Raw genomic sequence first — 19,527 nt, 5'->3', positions numbered from 1 at the left:
TGTATGCCACCCTATCACATAAGATATATTTTGCTTGAACCACATGAGCTCCTTCGATCAAGGCTGTCTTGCTATTTCTTTCTACACAAGCTGTCTTGTCTTATTCATTCACACAGCTAAAACACTTAAACTCTGATCTCACAGCTTAATTATTGCAACCTCCTCTCCAGTCTTGCCAAATAAAGTCTAGCTCTGTTCATATCCATTGAGAATGATGCAAAGAATTTTCATAAACTGACACTTTGACCATGTCCCACCTCTACAGAGCTCCACTGGTTCCTCCATCAGTTGCATAAAACAAACTGCTTGTCTTTACTTTAAAGGTGCACTTGACCTATAATCTTGCCTTTGCCACTGAGGTGTTGACATCTGCTACTGGCATCCTATGTCAGCCTCCATTATATTTTCTAATAAGCACTTTCATATTCTTTGCCTAGTTTTTGAAGAGCTCCCTGTAAACATCTACAAAACTAATTATTGTGCTGTCACTTCTGTGATGGTTACAACTGAGCTTGCTGCTGTCCATCAGTCATACCAGCTTGTTTAATACATCACTGTCTCCTTTTGAAACTAGTTTCTTCTCCAAGGAATATAAACACTGGTTTTTCCAGTAGCCAAGCACAGTTCAGCCGTGGTCTTTTTGTAGGACTTCTACTATGGTAATAAACAGATCTAGCATAAGCTTTGATTTATTCTACTGTATTTAAGCATTTTCAGATAGCTTAAAGTAAATTTAAAGGATCATGGATTACCTCTGCCACTATGAAGTCTGTTCCATGAATTACTTTCAATTTTCATTGCATTTATGTTAGACAAGGAATTGTCCTAATTCCCAGCTAGCGATGAGAAGATACTGCTTTCCCCTTCAGCACAGGCTTACAAAAATGAGGACTAGTGTTGATGTAGCTGCAGCAGTGAAAGGATATTAAGAGTCCAAGTGAGTAAGGCGATATCTTTTATTGAACCACCTTCTGTTAGTAAGGCAGACAAGGTTTGGAACTCCAAAAAACTTAGTCTTGGAAAGGTATGTTGTATTTAGCTGTATTTTGTATTGCTATTACAGCACTATCTCCAAATCTGAAGTGGGTCTGTCCCATGAAAACTCATCACCTAATAAACTGTTCATTTTTAAAGTGCTACATGACTTTGTGCGTTTAGCTATGACACTGAGGGCAGAACTAGTACTTTAGCAGACATGTAGAATGTCGTCTCAGGAGGAGTTTGACAGCTGTTAGACTACATGACCATAAAGTCTTTTTGGGTCTTGGATAACTTCAAGAATAAGCCCAATATCAATTTTGGAAGGAGATCAAAAGTCTTTTTACTAATGTAATGACAGTGGCTCAAAGACAAAGACTTGTCTTTCAGTGCTCCTATGATATAAAGCAAGAGCTGTGAAACTTTAAGAACAAAATTCATAATTTTGCAAATAAGCAGGATTTTTTTGGTTGCCAAAGCTAGTTTCTGGTATCTCCCTATTGAGGCAAAGTCTTTTCACATTAAAGTTTAGAAGACAGGAACTTCTAATATAAGATTGGTCTGCACACATTAAGTTCAAAATACTTGTATGAATAGCTGCATATAGCCTTCCTTAAATCAGTTTTCACTGGATTTAATGCTGAGACAGGGACAAAGATTATACAGCACTTAGTCAAATACAGGGGAGCTGTTTTAGTAGTACTTATAGGTGCTACACTAAAACAAGTACAAAGGAACTAGTGAGGCAGAATCAAGTTTTGGTGTATCTCTTTAGATAAATAAGTGTGACAAGGGGAAGGGAGTATATTATACACCAACCGCTTTTATTTACTTCCAGAAACCTCACAAGATGGTAAAAAGACTTTTACAACCACTTCTAATTTAACCTGCTTTTGTTCCCAATCAGCTCTAATCCCATTATCTGTAAATCGTTTATTTACCATGCATCTAAAAATGATAGATACAGGCTATGAAATTCTTTATTCTATTTGTAGCAGCTTACGCAGGTGCAGCCAAATATCAAGCCTCGGGACAAGTTGTACACAAACTTTACAATGTAGAATTTGAATTTAAAATATGAAACTTAAAATCTACACAACTGGTAAAAATCAAGCACAAATACAAGGACAAACTTAAAACCCATGTGAAAAGGAGTCTCGTCTTCCTTTCAAGTGCTTTATTCTGCTACAGAACAGTCAAAATGAAGATGTAAGCTTTGTGGTTAGTTTAAATTATACACTCTGTAGATACTATAGACCAATTTAAAAGTTACACATACAGCAATACATGTCCATTGGTTCATCTGGATTGTTTATACAATCCCACTGGATTGCTGAAAATAAGTCAGGCAAAACTTGAAAGAAAATCCTTGTGCAACTTTTTAGACAAATGTTTACTGATGGGCACACTGTACCCCAGGTCCATGATGAGTGCTTTCTTCATCAGAACTATCATTGTAGGCTTCGCGCCTCTGGCCACCAGCTGATCCACGAGTAGTATCAAATTCCTGAAGATCTACTTCTTCTGTGTCACCAATTATAGTGGGAACTTCTGGTCTAGCTGGGAGAAGATCTTCAAGTTCCTACCAATAAAAGGAATAGTCAGTGTCATCAGAAGGCAGAGCTGTTAGTGTTTGGCCTATATCTCTACTTCATTCTTAGGGCATATCTGCATAATTAAGTTGCACCGGTTTAACTATAGGTGTGTCTTTAAAATGAGTTAGGAATATCAAAGTTATCTAAAATAAGTTTGCACCAATTTGCCTTGGTTAAAATTAGTACTTTAGCGGTCCAACTTTCTCATAGTCAAGGCTACAAAGAAGCAAGAACTGACCATCAGAAATCAAAACAGCCACTTTTTCCTTTGTCCTTGTGATAGAGCAGCTATTACTAGAGCAGTTTTCAAGACTTGGTATTCCCCCTTTCCAGAATCTCACAGGAAGGTTGATGTTCTAGGAGGGTTTTCATGGAAACTGACCGATTTCAAAGGAAGGTTTTTAAAATCACTTGTGCACTGTAACCTATAGTAAAATGGAACTACTGGAAAGTGCGTGCATGGGGTACAATACAGTAAGCCCATAAGACACCACATCTCAAAACATGTTTGATCAAAATGAAGGAGTACTTACTGAGAGTTTGTCTGGGCTAATCCAGTTATTTTCAGGAAACTGCACATCAAATTTAATGTAAAGATCCCCCTTTTCAAAGGGATTACGATATTGTGGCATTCCTTCACCTCTAACTACACGAACACAACCTATAATACAGCAAAAGACTTAGTTTAAGAAAGCCTTTAATGTACCAGTTTTCTGTCTGATGAAGTAATTTTTCTGTCTTTCTGCAAGAAAGGCTGCAAGTTACAAGAGTATGAGAAAAATTTGACATATTTCAAATGTATCCAAATAAGTACTCATAAAATTAAGGCTTACCTGGTTCAATTACTTTGCCAGGAGGGTATTTTACCACAATCTGACGTCCATCCAGATGTTTAAATGTGAACTGAAATCCACACAGTGCTTCAACAAGTCCTATCTTGTGTGTCATGTGCAAGTCATTTCCATCCCTCTGGAACACCTAAGAATCAGACATCAATCATTGTCATCTGCATTCTTATACTAATTGCTGCCGGATAGCACCTGCCCATGGTCTGGTTTCCCCCAACAATTCAATCTGGTTATATACCCAAAAGCAAAGATCCTCCATGTAGTTCTACTTACAAAAGTCCTTGTGTACAATGAAGTGTTTCTTAATACAATCCTGCAGTAATAAAATCCATATGTTATAAAACTGTAGCCTTTAAAGTTAGCACTCATGTAAGGATAAAACTCCACACCTACACCAGTCATTGCTTTCCACAATTAAGCAGGGCCCCAGAGCTGAATATTGTGTGACATGTAATATACAGATGTTTACTTTTGTGACTCTGGTTCCATATTCACTGGAAAAAAGTTAGAGCTGTGAAGTGTTACTGACTTTACAACAGACTGAGTTAGATTAGAAGATCCTTCAAAGACAAAAATCACAACAGTGCAGACCAGGAAATAAAATTATATATTTAAAGACATTCACTTAGTCTCAAAGTTTTCATATTAAAGCTACGTCCCTATTTTCCGATTAAACAAAGGGCGGGGTGGTTTGTGAAGACAGTCTGCTTACAATTAAAAATTAAGATTTTTCACTCCACTACAGTAATATTTCAAACTTACTGCTAAAGTGTTGCAACCATTATAAGCATTCAGTTATCTTTAGCATGAAGTTTTCCATAACTATCTTCAGTGCATTTAAAAAACTGGAAGTATCTTATTATATATGAAACAGAAGTGTTTTTCCAAGTCCTCGGGACTGAGCCCAAACTAGCTGTTAATAGTTGCTTTAATTGCAATCTAGATAGTCAAGCAAGATCACAGCTGCTTTAAATGAATAGAGGAATCAATGTCTGATTGTTAGCCCACACAAGAGACCAGAAAGGCTGTTATTCTTCCCCCTTTTTACATATACCTGAAGCTTTTCTCTGTTTTCAAAGACTATACTCTAAATATCTGTAACAGCATATAAAACTTGGTTGATGGTTTCATTCTCACAATTGCCCTTTCTTGCACAACAAGAAAAGGCTTGCAGGAAAGCTTTTCTTCAGCATTGATGTCTGTGTTTAAAAATAAAATATATGGGAACTGTTATATACTGATGCTTGGGAGAAGAGAGTTTTTCCCTAAGAGCACGTAGTTTTTGGAACCAGGAGTTCATTTTAGTCTCAACTATAGTATATCAACTATTAAAATTCTTGTTGTGGTTTCATGCTGCCTGCAGACCCAAACACATTCAGGTAAAAGTCATCTTTTCTCCTGTTAAACCCAAATTTAAGAATCTGTCAATGCCTTAGTTCTCCCATCATTGAAGAAGTCATCCAGATGACAAGCATTTTCAGAACTATTCAGGCCTTCAGCTCCAAATGCAGTGAGCTGCAAAGATTTTACTGAGATTTAAGTGGCAACAGCAGACCTATACTTACCTTTCCTCAAGTTTTTCAGTACGCTAAAGTTTCGATACCAAAATTATTTAATGCTTCAGGGTCCTCTCCAACTCCTGTAACAAACACCTTTCAAAGTCACCATTTCTCCCCCACCCCAATAAGTATATTAGCAATCTTATCCACATACTCATGAACTGCAACATGCTTATTAAAAAGCAACAGAGGACTGACCTGTAGAGTTACTGGTTGACATGGTCATAGCAAAAAAAAAGAGATACCCATAATTTGTTTTTTTCCATATGACTGTATAATAGCAGATATATAGTTAGATCAAAAGAGACCAAGACTGAGAAGGTGTATTTCAAATCCTAGAATTTCTGATCTGTCATTAGCACGAGTAGTACCTGACTCAAAGTCACACTACTTATCCTTCTAGCCTTCCTTTCCCTTCAGCCAAAAGACAGCCAAGAAGTTGGGAGAAGCAAAGAGTAGGTAGGGATACCACACAGAGGTTGGGTCAAGTGCTTTGATGTTGGAATTCAAATCAGCATTAATCATTGTACAGATTTTTTCAGACAAGTAACAGTCACTATAGGGGCTTGTCTGCATACTTGGCTTAATCTAATTCTTGACCTCCCCACCCCACCCCTCCACACTCTGATTTGCTCACCTTGATTATCTTTTTCTGATTTGTCCTCCTTGCTTACTGTTTTTGGTTCTGTGTGCCTTAAATATTGAGTCTGTTCTGGTCTGGCTATGGTCTGAAGAAGTGCGTCTGTCCCACGAAAGCTCACCTAATAAACTATTTTGCTAGTTTTTAAAGTGCTGCTTGACTGCTTTCTGTTTTTTCAGACAAATATTACTTTAGGTTTTTATTCAGTGTTTTCCTACTGCCCAATGACTAAATTAATACATATTTCAGTAATGAAAATCAGCAATGTATGCAGGAATTTCAGGGAGGGTGCTTTTTTGTAAACATGGACCCCCCCTCCACCCCCACAGCAGCTATCCCAGCTGGCCCTGGCCCCTCCAGCCCCCCCCCCCCCCCCCCCGGTCTTCCCTCCAATCGGCCACTGTTTGGCCTCCCCAGCCCAGCTGTCCAAGAGCCCTCTCCTCTGCCAGGCTGCAACATCCCCCCAGCCCAAACACCCCCAACCCCTACTTGACCTAAGCCCCACCCCCCCAATGTCCCAACCTCATTCCCTCCCCCAGCCCAAAAACCCCCTCCCCTACTTGACCCAAGGACACCCCCCACCCCAAACCCATCGTGAAAATTCTCCCCACCCTTCACTTGGCCTGGGAAGGGCAGGAGTACCTGGGATAATAGCCAGCAGCAACTGCAGGGGATCACCTCCTCACAGTCTCCCTTCCCTCCGCCCCAGCATTCATCATGTAGAGCTCTGTCTTGGCCCCCTGACCTGCTGAACCCTGCCGGTGAGTGGTGGGGATAAGGAAGCAGGCAATCCCCTGTGGCAGTTGTTGCTGCCATCTACCTGCCCTGGTAATCCCTGGCCAAGCTAGTTGGGGAGGGGCGGTACATTAGCATCCCTTCCGCCCCTTTGTACAAGCCTGAAATTCTAAATTCACAACGCTGCAATGTGTGTCTGGAACACCAGTAAAGAAACAGTTTACATGCTAGAGTTTCACATGATGTTTTCATAATACTCAACCATCACCTGTATCACTTTTCACCTAATGCTCTGAACTTTGCCAAGAGTAATTACCATGTTAAAGCATAGACACATTCCTGTGGATTTTGCTGCATACTGCAGCTTAATGCATATGCTCCAGTAGTTTAGCAGAGTGTAGCCTCAGAATAAGTTTCTGATACAGTACACTCTGCTTAACTACTGAAATATGTACTTGTTCAAATAAATAAAAACCCAATACTCTCCAAGGTACTTATTATGTAGAAACAGCAGTGTGCCAAGACAGAATAAAAATGCAGATAGCCAAATGCAAAGGTTTACAGCTTGGGTAGAAAAAGAGGAGCAGTTCTAGTATTACTGCACCATCAACACGTCCATGCTACTTATCTGGGTTAATATATCCAAACCCACGTGTCACCCTTCTAGGTCAAACAGAAGCGGATAGCACAGTTTCCCCTTTTTCATCTGCAAGCCACTGAAAAATTCAGGTAGGTTTATGCTCAGCTTTACTTATTGCATGCCAGGGTTGGAGGGACACAACAGGAATGGCTATTCATAGCAGTCAGTCTCCAAAGGGTCAACCTGCTTCAGTTAGAATAACTTTTTATGACCACATTGACAAAAGTGGGATTTGTGGTATGCTCCTCTCCATGTTGAAAGAAACTCTTCAAACCCATCATTTCTTAAACTAGAGTCCAGGGGTCTGTGGGCCCCACTTATGCACTCATCTCCCTCCCCACTAAGTCCTAGCCATCCTTGGGCTAAGGTAGGTGTCCTACCTGCCCCGTTCAGTTCCTGGAAGCATCCACAAGGTCCCTGAAGCCACTAGCTCCACAGGTTGCCAGGGGAGCTCCATGTGCTGCCCCAGCCTGTGTGCCAACTTTGCAGCTTCCACTGGCCAGGAGCTGTGCCTGAAAGCACAAGGCAGCATGCAAAGCCTCCCTGGCTGCCCAGCTCTTAAGGGTTGGAGGGACCTAGCAGCTGCTTACTGGGACCTGCAATAAGTGCCCTCAGGATCCTGTATTCCAACCCCTTCCTGCACCCCAAATCCCTACTCCTGCTTGGAATCTCCTACTGCATCCCATATATCTCATCCCTAGCTCTCCCATAAAGGGTATTCCTCAATTGGCAAAGCCCTCATTCCCCCAGCAAACTCCAACCCCCAAAGTTCCTCCCACCCTAATTGTCAGAGCCATGCATTCCCCCCATACCTCAATCCTTGCCTCAGCCCGGAGCACCTTCTGCACTCCACATCCCTGACTCCATCCTCCAGCCAGAGCACCCACTCCAGAGTCCCCTCCCACACTCCAAGCCCCTCACCCTCAACTCCACCCCAGAGCCTAGGAGCAAGCCGTGCATGCTTAAATTTCTCTTAGTTGTTTATTGAAAATAATCTAGGTAACTGTCTGTACACTATCCTCCAATCAGAAATATGAATACAAAAAACCCACCAACTTTACTTCACCTATGAAGTCACAAGTTACCTCATTCTCCTTTTCTTGGAGCAGGAGCACAATGTCTCCTGGTTCCACTCCTGGGGCCTGATCCGCTTCTCCAGTAAATGTAATCCTCTGCCCGTGTTTCATGCCTTTATCTACATGGACTTCAAGAATCTTTACTTCTTTGATCACCTTCTTCCCCTCACATTTTTTACAGCGGTCTTTTTCATTAATAACTTCACCTAGAGAAAGAACGAGTTTTAGTTTTTCAATGCTTTTCTTCCTTATTTTACCTTACATTGTGGCATGTGTGCAAGAGAACCAACCTCAGGTCATTTTGGGGAAAAAAGCTGCATGAAGTGTTGTGTCCTCCCACAAAGGGGAAGCCAATCTAGTACTAGCCTGAAGAGAAGTACCATCAAAAAGGCATTGAGACATGAGATTCTCTGAAATCCCACAAAACGATCTTGAAGTTAGAATTCAGATTGTAAACCCAATGGAACAAGAACCATTACTTCCAGTGCAATTCCAAGCAACATGAGCACTTAAAAAAGCCCTGCAAAGCAAAGCAGGCTTTGTCTGTGGCTTTTAGTGCTCTTTCATGTATAAAAAAGGCCCCCCTCCATACTTAAAAAAAAAACCCAGCAAGTTACAAGCAGTCCGGTTCTTCTTTTCCTCATTTTGCTAGGGGAAATCATGAAAAATTTGAGAAACCTGAATGGTAATGGGACATAACTAAAACCAAGGAGCAGTTCTTTTCAGAGATGGGGAGGCCCAATTTCATACTTTAGGGATAAGGCTCTACCAGGAGGAAATTACACTGCTCAAAATAGCAGCGTAAGTGTGGGAGGCACAGCTTGGATGTGTAGAGAACCGCATAGGATGTTCATCTGTAGCAGTTCAGGTATGTAGGGCTCTTTACTCACCTGAGCCATCTGACCCATTTACACTGCTATTAACATTGGTTTAGATGGTGAGCAAGATCACTCTAAGTGTGGATGTAATCATGGAGCAGATACAGTAAACAAGGGAGAGGAAACATGTAAAGCAGTAGATCAAGTTAAAGCTTAGCATGACCATCACCATTCAAATTCTCCTGCAAGGACGCCCCAACATTCTTAGCATGTATGTTCACTTTTAAAGCATTTTTACACTTCGACAATTAGTAAAGAGCAAACATTTGTGCTTTGCCTTTCACCTTTAACAGTATAATTGCTTTCTAGAAGACTGCAGGGTGGTTATCTAAAAATATCCAATACTTTAAGAGACTTTCCTAGTGCATTTGGGTATATTCTTAGAAGACAGGTATTTAATAAGGGTTTGCTTCGATTATACTAGATCAGAATAACCAGAAAGTACAAGGTAACTATCCTGCACAATCTCATTACTTCAGTTGTTAGTACAGCGTATATCACATCTTTTATTTAAGTATTGCAAACAGAAGCAATTGTTCTGGACAGGTATTCAGTTACTCTGAAACTGAAGCCATACTCTGATGAAAAACAAGCGTACAGAACACTAGAATGCAGCAGATGTGTCCAGTCCTACTGGAACTATGCATATACATTAAATCAGGCAAAGTTAACTAGCTCAAAACAGGAAGCCACAAAATTTTTCAGTTATTAGGTAAAAAGTTTGACTGGTTATAGGATAAAATCATATTGCCAAAAGCCACGACTATTAAAAGCTCAACATTCAGAATTTTCAGCTAATTGTATCACGCACAAGCACAAGATCTCAAAAAAAAAAAAAATTCGTGCTGCATAAATTAAGAAAGATCCAGGAAATATATTTAAGACAGAGGATGTTTAATTCACTATCACAGATGTACCCAAATCAACAAAACTACTGTAGGCTGTAACACTATTATTGCCATCTTTCAGAACATGAAAAACTGTTTAAGATGCATATGGATTTTAACATGTTTTTCTGAAAGAGAAACTGATAATATTTAGGAAATCCAAGAAGACTGATTAAATTTGAGATGACATAAATTTACTATGATCATTTCAAATAAATTAAAGAATGCATATTTGATGCCTAGTTTGAAGGAAAGCTTCCTCTTGGAAAGTGTCTCTCTTCCAAACGATGAAGAAAAGTGAGTGAAAGGATGAGATCTACTAGTTCAAAAATTCTGAAGGACATGACTCCAGAAATAATCAATTAAGTGCACACATTTCCTTTGTTTAATAAATAAATAATTTTAAATGGAAAACTGCTTCCATAAATTGTGCGTTATATTTCCAGGACACGAATGTAATTTCATTTAAGAAAGCCATTTAAATTCAAACATTCATCCAAAGATTAACAAAAATACAAGTAAAAATCGTAAATAAATGGATCATTCACCATTTTCTATCATAAAACTTACACATTTAAATGTCAGTTTAACTTCCTAATTGCTTCAGTGTATAGATACAGTGCATCACAGCTAACAAGAATCAACACCCAATTTAATGTAAAGCCTATACACAGTTGCCATATCAACATATTTCATTGGTTACAAATAAAAGGACAATCACCCTCTCTTCAGGAAAAAAATGACTCAAAAGAACAAATACTGATTGAAGTCAGTGCTCTGAAATGCTTTGATTTAAAATGGGGATATGCTGATTACTTAATTTATCCCATCAGAATAAATGCATTTTATAGTGCTAGCACCACATACCAAGAGACTGAAGCAAGCGTATCTAAACGTTTCCAAGCACTAGTACTTGCTGTTCAGGTTCCAATCCTCCCTTAAGCAGACTGCAAACTGCAAAATTGTGTTCCTGTTCTGATACATGAATAAGTACCCTTTACAGCTTAGGATCAAATTTCACTAAATTACAAAAAAAAAAACCTCATTCTCCAGATGAGATGTGACAATTTACTATTGAACACTAGATATCTAACCACTTCCAACATTTTCAAAAACATAGGAAAGAGCTGGCCTACCTTCTCCATTGCAATCAGAGCATACAGACTGCATCTGCTGCACCATTCCAGGAGCCAGCTGTCTGATCATGATACGCACACCTCTACCTCGGCAAGCACTACACTTCTGAACAGCTCCGGACTTCCCACCCTGACTAAATTGGAAAAGTTGCCAGTTAGATTACAATTAGAATTATTTTGAGAATTACATGAAAAATACCCAAGTTGTTTTTACACCTCCAATGACACTGACACATTGTCAGTTGCAATTAGGCTAATCACTAAGATAAAGAGGATGTCTTTTCAAGGTTTCACAGAGAGACAAACTGCATTAGAGGTTAGATTTTGGTAGTTTCCTTTTTAATTTTGGTGTTAACTTCCATGCTTCAACATGTTCTTACCTGACATGTGAAGAAGTATTACACATCCTGCTAGATACCAATTTAAATGACAGTGTAACATTTAAGAATAAGAAAGCAGCCAACAAGTTTCACCAATGTAAATGAAAAATATAAACTTACCCATTACATGAACTACAAAGGACATTCTTGCTAAGCTGTAGTTTAGTTGTCTTTCCATTATACAGATCTTCTAAAGACACTCTAGAAAATAAAGTTCTTCAGTATTAGTATTCCAATAATCATATTGGGAAAAATTCATTTTAATAGTCTAGCTCAGGTCCAAGCTACTTTCTAGACAGTTCTCAACAAAAATTAAGATTGCAGCAAACTTCACTCTTCTCTACAAATACTTCTTTAAAAAAAACCTAGCCATAGGCAGAAGAGATATTAAAATAGGAAGTTTTGTGCAAGTAAAATTCTATATACTAACAATGTAACAAAGGCTACATTAAAATAAGCAGTTATTAAAAACAAAGGGCCCTTTTTTTTTAGGATTTTAAGTCAGACTTCGCAGAACAGTTGCAGATTTGGTGTATTCCCATTAAGAACTATGCAACTGAAAATGCACATACCTCAGGGAAAAGCTCTACATTAGTCAGAAGCCAGGGCTAAGGTAGAGCTCAACCACAAATGTACATTTAGTCTAGTCTTCTGAAGAATTAAGAAGAGTTTACAAGGGATCTAAAACAGGTCTCAGATGGGAGCAAGACAATTCCCAACAGTTTTGACTAATAGTTATCATTTACTATTTACCATAAGAATTCATACTAGGAGTTGAATTTTACCTTTTTTCCATTGGAAAAGTGTTGTGTTGATATAGTGTGGTATATTTCCACGACCACTTCAGCAGTCAGATTTGCTAACTATTTTGTTTTTATCAGTACAGTTATAAAGTTGATATATACATAGTAGTTTTATCAGTACTAGCGGAGTGCTCACAGCTGGCAGCATGTGTGTTTCTAGGGGTAATGCACATTTGCACTTTCCTTATTGCAAAATTTATTCTGCTCATGAATGGAAAAAAAATTAGAGGGAACATTGGTCATGAGACTACAAAGGGTTAATGTATAGTATGCTTGTACCATACTAGTTACTAGACAAAGAGCTGGCATGCAAAACCAGGTATTACCAAGCACTTAATTTGAGGAGTGGCCAAGGCTACAGTGCAAGAAGTCAAAGAAGCTGCTTAGCTTGCAGAAGAACAGCAGCAAAAGTAAGTTGCAGGCTTATGAAAATGAACAGGGATCCCTGAAAATCCATTAACTTTGGAAAATGGCACGAATTGCATATTTTTAAAAGGGAATTTTTATTTTTATATTTTGTGAGAAATAAAAACATTAACTAAATTACACTGAAATATCAGTGTCACTTATTCCATTGCTGCCCAAACTTATTACCTAGGAGATCCACATAAATCTAACAACAATCTTACGTGCACCAAACTGATTCTACATATTATAACATTTCAGCTGACAGAAACCTTTTTGGGTATTTAAAGTGTTTTGAAAATATATACTACCAAATACCTCTGTCCGTATATGTAAGAAACGCATATTGTAATTCTGTAAGTTGTATTGCTGTGATTGATGGCACTACCTGACTTTGAACTTCTTTAAAAACTGTGTGTTGAGCTTTTTTTTAAACACACACACAATATTTCATATATACACATATAAAAAATACACACAGGCATGTGGGCATATATATTTGTGGGTAACAAAACTAAAGTTCAGCATTGCATTTTGATCACAGAAAAATATAGGGTTTTATTTATTTTTTTAAACATGGACAACTAGGATACCCAAAGATCAGTATCTGCAACTCATTTGCCAAAAGCAATTTCTGCTTTGCATTAATAGAGAAATCAGAAATCTGTATTTGTTTTCACACTGGTCCCAGGATAAAAGTATAAAATGGTAACCCAAAAATGCACTATGAGCTCTATCTCCCAGAACGATTCAGCTAGTGACTATTAAGTAGCTCTATTTATTCTGAAGGTCAGAACACTTGACTATTTATGTTAAGGATACAACTTGTTAATAAGAGGTTACAATTATTTTCCGATGGTAATGAATAGAGCTTCAAAATTTCCTATCAGAATATCCCAGCAAAACAACATGCCTGTAGGCACCCAGTGAAATGAAGAACAGTCATTTTCAAATCTAAGGGAATTAATTTTCCAAGGACCAAATTTCTAGGTTCAAATAAAATATTCAGGTTAGGTACTGATCTCACATAGCACCAAACTACCTGTAGGTTGGAAGGCTAGTGTCTCTCATTGAACAACTTTTGGCCATTTATGATCAAACAATTTAGACAGTTATATGGGTAAATCACTCAAGAATAGACAAGATTTAAATGTTTATAAAAATAAGCAGTGTTTACACACTAATAAAATATAGACCCTCTGACTTGAAATTACAACCATGTATATTATTCTTTTAAAACTTTATTACCCAAGGCAAACTTTCAGTGCAGAAAGTATGGAAATGTAGAAGTTATATTTTCAATTAATTTGAGTATGCTTGTTTGTTGTGGACATACACAGGAACAATAGAGACCTTCTGAATGAACTGGCAATGGATGAACATACACACTAACACAGCTACCTCCCCAAGACCGCTTGCTAACACAGGTGTTATGAACCTTTTCTGGGTCAGGAGCCAACTGATTTTTTTTTTCTGTGGGTCAGTGGAGGCACACTGCTTGCTGACCTGGCCTCCAAGTGAGAAAGAAAAAACACCCTCACAGATGTAGTCCCCCGCTGTGAAGCGGGGCAGGGAAAAACACTCCCCCCACCCCCATCAAAACAAGACTCCTCTCACTCCTACTCATGTTCCTGCCCTAGCAGAAGGTTGGAATGCTGAGACTTAGGGCTTAACCCCAAGGCCAGAGTAATTCTTCTGGGGGACCATGGCTAGTAGCTTCTGTGGGTTAGGCTCTAGGCTAGGGCCACAAATAAGGAGGCCATTTTGTGTAATGGGGGTGGTGGGGAGCTAGGTCTGTGTAGGAGGTAGAGTGCAGGTTGGGGTGGCAGTGGGAAAGGGGTCTGAGTGGGAAGCTGGGTGCAGGAGTGGCTGGGAGTAGGGTCTGGGCAGAAGTTGAGTGCAGCAAGAGGCTAGGACGGGGAAGACCTATTTGGAACAGCTCTCAGGGCAGGCACATACGGTGCCACTGTCCCCCACTGTCTGGGGGAATTATACGGATGGAGCCTACAAACAAGCACAGGGAAAAAGTTTCCCTGAGTTGCCATTGCCCCAGCCATGGGGAGGGAGAAGAGCAACACAAAGAACCGCTTCCTACCTCATCAAGCAGAGCCTGTGGGTTAAATGCATCATGAACTGCAGGTTCCCTATCCCCCTCCATCAATAAATTATCAGACCAAGTTCACCTTATACAGTATCAAGACACTTACTTAAGTGGATGCATCATATCTTCTCCTCTTCTTCTACCATTGCGACTTCTATTCTGACTACCCATGAAACTGAACAATCCACCACCAAAAATATGGGAGAAAATATCGTCCATTCCACTACTTCCACTGCTGCCTTCTCGAAGGCCCTGTTCACCATACCGATCATATAACTCACGTTTCTCGGGATTTGACAGAACTTCATAGGCAAAGCTTATTTCTTTGAACTGAAAAAGCAGTGAGGGAAAAGTCCATCAGTTACTTTTACATAAACAGAAACAAATTTACTTGGAAGGTATTCACAAAGGAAGTGCTAGCATCTAATTTATAGCTCCACTTCACCCTTTTATGCATGAGGAAGTGCACCATCCGAAATACTCTTCCACATTCCAATGCAGTCTATATTTTGACCTTTAGAACAGGCAGACTTACCTGTGTTTTTATGCATCCCTGTTTTTTCGTTGTTTTATCATGAAAGATTCATATCATCTTTACATATCTATTGGTTTCCCCTTCATTACCCTAGCACAGGCTTCTTATTTTTACCTCCAAGGCCTTGTCAGGACTGGGATTTAAGCATGTTGTTACTACATGAACATTAGCTAAGTATTAACATTCTTAAAGCTGTAATCTAGATGACGTCTAAGGTTCTATCTCAGTAGTCCAAAAGGACGTTTTCATCACGTTAGCTGAACAACATGAGAGCCCTCCACAGTGGTTCAAGCAACACTCACCTACTGTAGTCCACAAAGCCAACTAACCCGGCTTCAGAAGTGTTAATTTTCCTAAGTGTTAGAGGGCTTTTCTAGCACATTAACCCTCATTTAAATATTTTTTCACTCAAGACATGTCACTTAACTGGGCCCTGCTTTAATCTATTTGACCTTGAAGGTGACCCCCTGAATTCATTGTTTGCACCTCTTTCAAACACTTGCATCTCTTGTGAGTGGAAAACACTTCCAGGAAAGATCTGCAGAACTGCTTCCTCCATCTTCACAAACATCCCAAACACTCACCTCTTCCACACTGCGTCAAAGGACAGCTAGCTAACCCCAGCAAGGCAGGTGGTGATTGGAGGCTTTTGCTAACTATACAGTAACTCATTTTGATGGACTAAGCTCTTGGTACCATTTGTCCCACCTACTTCAAAGACTTTTTGAATGTAAGAGCAACCCAGGATCTCCCTTCCGGCCCACCTTCCCCAAGTCTTCTGTATTGTGCCCCTCAATACAATGGCAATGCAAATACATGTTTCAGAAAGGGAGAAAAATATCTTACTTTGTCTCCTGCATTTGGATTTTTATCAGGGTGGTATTCCTTGGCCAGTTTTCTGTATGCCTAAAGGACCAAAAAAAAGGAGTTGTTAAGTCTATGATGGATTCCAGGTATCAAAATACATCAAATTGATTAACTGACCCTGTACTTGTTAGGGAAAGATACAAATGTCTCCCTTAAGTGTGCAACCACCTACTTAAGTCAATAATCAAGTAAACAATACTCAGTCAGAATTTGGCTATAAAGCAAAAAAGTCCATTAGAACAAAAACCAAATAAATTAGTTTGGTCCATTTACACCTCAAAAAAAGTACCTGATATTTTGTTTTACTGACTCACATTAACTACCCATTTATGGATTTGACAGATCTACACAGTGCATAGGGTAATTCAGGTATTACAAAAACTAGCCATTTACCTGCTGATTTTCTGTATTACACTGAAAATGAGCTCAACCAACTGTTTGTACAGAATTCATTACTATTATAAAACTAATTTCCAAATGTGAACAAAGGCTGAGGATTATCATTAGCTAGAGAGTATGAATTTAAATACCATAGTAACTAAACCATGATTAAATTCCTGATTTGTCATGTCCCTCAGGAGTCCATCAATATATTCACAACAAAATGGCTGCCTCAGGTTCTTACCCAACCCAATCAATCCATTCACATTGACAGTTTATTCATGCTCTTCCCTACTCACTTCAAGGAAGATTTAGCCCCACTCTGAATAAAGTACATGGACAAAATTATGAGGACTAATATTTTAACTCAAATGTTTTGGAATAGTAGCACAAGGAAGTAAAGCAGAATCTGTACGAAATGGTTTTCAAATGGCTACTTTCCTTTAGAACATTTCTCGCTGTACCTAAGCAACCATATTTAGCATACAAGTTAGAATAACCTACTTTCCTGCTACCACTATTTAATTTGGGAACTTTTTACTAGGATGTCTCAAAATCAGCTTCATCTGTTACTTGTTATGAAGAGCCAAAACTCTACTAATATAGAAATTTTGAAAAAAAAGTTAACTGCTCAGAGAGTAGAGACCTAAACTTCTCAAGATCAAGAAAAAGCAGAGTACTGAGAAGGGTTTACATGTGTTTTTTCCTTTCTGCAGTATGGTTTTACATAAACTCTCCACATCATTTTCAACTGACCTATTTACCTAGAATGTTGCATTTGAATTATATTTGTGTTATTTTCATTGAAACTAAAAGTTCTCTCTAGAGAATGTAGCTCCCTCTTTTGTGCAGGGATGACTGGAATGATACTGCTTTATAAGTATAAACCCCCTTTCATTGCATAATTATGATATCTGCATTCATGCATGTAAACAAGGGGCATGAATTATTGTAAAACTTAGCCAGAGTTAACAAATGGAACCTTGATTACAACCCAGTGTATTCTAGAATGCACTGAAAGAGTCAACTGCAAAGTCCCCAGACCTTGTCAACATTGAGTATTCCGGTATAACTCATTGTGTGGACACTTACTCTGGCATATGTGATTAAGCAGAATCAGAAAAGCACTTTTATAATACCCTATAAAAAAAGCTGTCCTGTAGCATCTCAAAGACTAACAATTTTATTATCTTCCATGAGGTTAAAACCCATTTCATCAGATGTCATAAAAACTGACAAAGTGGGTCTTACCCACAAAAGCTCATTACCAAAAAATAGGTATGTTAAGTCTGTAGCTTCAGAAAAGCACCAACATGGTTACCCCTTTGAGACTATAAGGATGTCGATGTAAAGGGTTATGCTAGTAGTTATCAGTTTTCTGTTTTTTTTTTTTTAAATTGTACTTTAGCTTTAACATTCTTGTTCTCACAGACCTTTAGCAGATCATTATGGACTTGTCTATGCAGGAGCCAGGAGCATGCCTCCCAGTCTGGGGAGATAACTCAAAGTAGCATGCTAAAGACAGCAGTGTGGACATAGCTACTGGACACTTGAACCCACCCAGTTTCCTGGGGCTGAGCTCAGGTGGCTAGCCTGAGTTTCTGCTGGAGCCACAACCACCAGAGTGCTATTTTAGCATGTCAATTTGAGCCTCACCATCATGAGACTTGCTACCCAGCCACCAGCTGCACTGCAGACATACACTAGGGCCCAAATCCTGCAAGTAAACATGCACCTCAACAGTCCATATTTTGCTGAATGGAATTTGTCAAGTGCACAGATACTCATAACTAATTTCAGGATAAGAGCCTATAGGGTTGTTCTACTGCAGCCCTAGAAGGTACAATATCGTACTTAGTGCAAATTACCATCATATTTGGCTGTCATTATTTCAAAGCTTCCTTTTTTCAAGACATCTTTGACATATGATTTCATAAGGATCAATGCGCACACCATATAAACTTGGCTCTCACTTACAGATGCATTGTTTAGAAGAGCACCACTACCCATCATTCCAGATGATCACAAGCAGTGAATAGTAAATACAGAAGCAACACTATGATGTACTTTTTAAGTGCTAAGTGGTGCAGTTCAGAGGGAAGCAAGTTGTATGACAACATTAAATAAAACCAATGCATGTTTAGATGTCCATGCTGAATACAGCATAATGGAGCTCCCCATACTTTAGGCTCTTTTCTTCAACTTATTTTCCTTACATGCTTTTAGGCTGGGAAAGATCGGTTTACACAGGAATGGGAGAAGACGACCCCAAGGGAGCCTATGCTGCTGCTGAAGTAGGTCACATCAGAGAGTGGTACTAGCTAAAACGCCATTTCAGCAGCAGCAGGTTTCACAGCTAAACCCCTTTACTCACTATAGGGCTGGCCAACAAAGCACCCCGGAGAGCCCGCCGGACCGGGCACAGAGATAAGGCTCACGCACCATCCTGGGCACCAAGCAAGACGACGAACAAGCGACTCTTGGGTGGGAAACCCTGGCGCCCCCTCCCGTACAACGGGGCCCACTGAACGCCTGGCCATGGTCCCCTCCTGCCACACACCGCCTGTGCCCCGGCTCTGTCCAGCAAGATTCTTCCCTAGCCTCCCTGCGGCCTAGTCGCCTCCCTCAGCACTGGCCGGCCGGGCGGCCAGGCCCCGACCAGCTTCACGGCGCGGCCTAGGCCGGAGGCCCGGACGCTACCACACCGTCCCCTCGGTCTGAACCCGACCCAAACCTGCAGCTGCCCAAGCCCAGGCCCTCCCGGCCTCCTCGTGACCTGCCGGTTGCCCCTCTCTGGCCTGCCCGGCCCGGTACCTTCTTCAGCTCGTTGTCGGTGGCCCCGGGCGGCACGCCCAGGATGTCGTAGAGCTTCGTGTCGGCCACGTTAGCCATGGCGGAGGGACGCAACGGGTCGAGAGACGCAGACAGAACAGGCCGCGGAGCACCAGGGCCGGCACCGAGGACGAGACCGGGAGCAGAATGAGAGAGGCCGCTAGCACGTCACCCACGCACGCACAACGTCACCACGCCACGCGACGTCGCCAATCACCTGCCCGCGGCAGAGCCCCGCCTCTGCACCTCTC

General features: G+C 40.2%; 1 protein-coding gene across 1 annotated transcript; it reads right to left on the bottom strand.

Annotated features, from left to right (window-relative positions):
- Window positions 1-1,781: 1,781 nt before the first annotated feature.
- On the bottom strand, window positions 1,782-19,458 carry DNAJA2 (DnaJ heat shock protein family (Hsp40) member A2). The gene is made up of 9 exons (XM_075008792.1): window positions 19,259-19,458; window positions 16,043-16,102; window positions 14,768-14,991; window positions 11,473-11,553; window positions 10,973-11,106; window positions 8,081-8,277; window positions 3,407-3,551; window positions 3,107-3,234; window positions 1,782-2,560 (listed from the first exon to the last, which is right to left on the bottom strand). The coding sequence occupies exons 1-9, from the start codon at window positions 19,334-19,336 to the stop codon at window positions 2,372-2,374; spliced, it is 1,236 nt and encodes a 411-aa protein (XP_074864893.1). The 5' UTR covers window positions 19,337-19,458; the 3' UTR covers window positions 1,782-2,371.
- Between the last annotated feature and the right edge of the window lie 69 nt (window positions 19,459-19,527).

Source organism: Carettochelys insculpta, chromosome 14 (assembly GCF_033958435.1).
Source record: "Carettochelys insculpta isolate YL-2023 chromosome 14, ASM3395843v1, whole genome shotgun sequence".
Taxonomy (NCBI): Eukaryota; Metazoa; Chordata; order Testudines; family Carettochelyidae; genus Carettochelys; species Carettochelys insculpta.
This window is presented reverse-complemented; position numbering and strand designations above follow the sequence as displayed.

Coding starts and splice junctions, on each gene's coding strand:
- DNAJA2 (XM_075008792.1), bottom strand. CDS start 19,336: ATGGCTAACGTGGCCGACACGAAGCTCTACGACATCCTGGGCGTGCCG. Junction 11,107..11,472: donor CTTTGTAGTTCATGTAATGG/GTAAGTTTATAT, acceptor TTTCCAATTTAG/TCAGGGTGGGAAGTCCGGAG. Junction 3,552..8,080: donor TCCAAGAAAAGGAGAATGAG/GTAACTTGTGAC, acceptor TCTGATTCTTAG/GTGTTCCAGAGGGATGGAAA.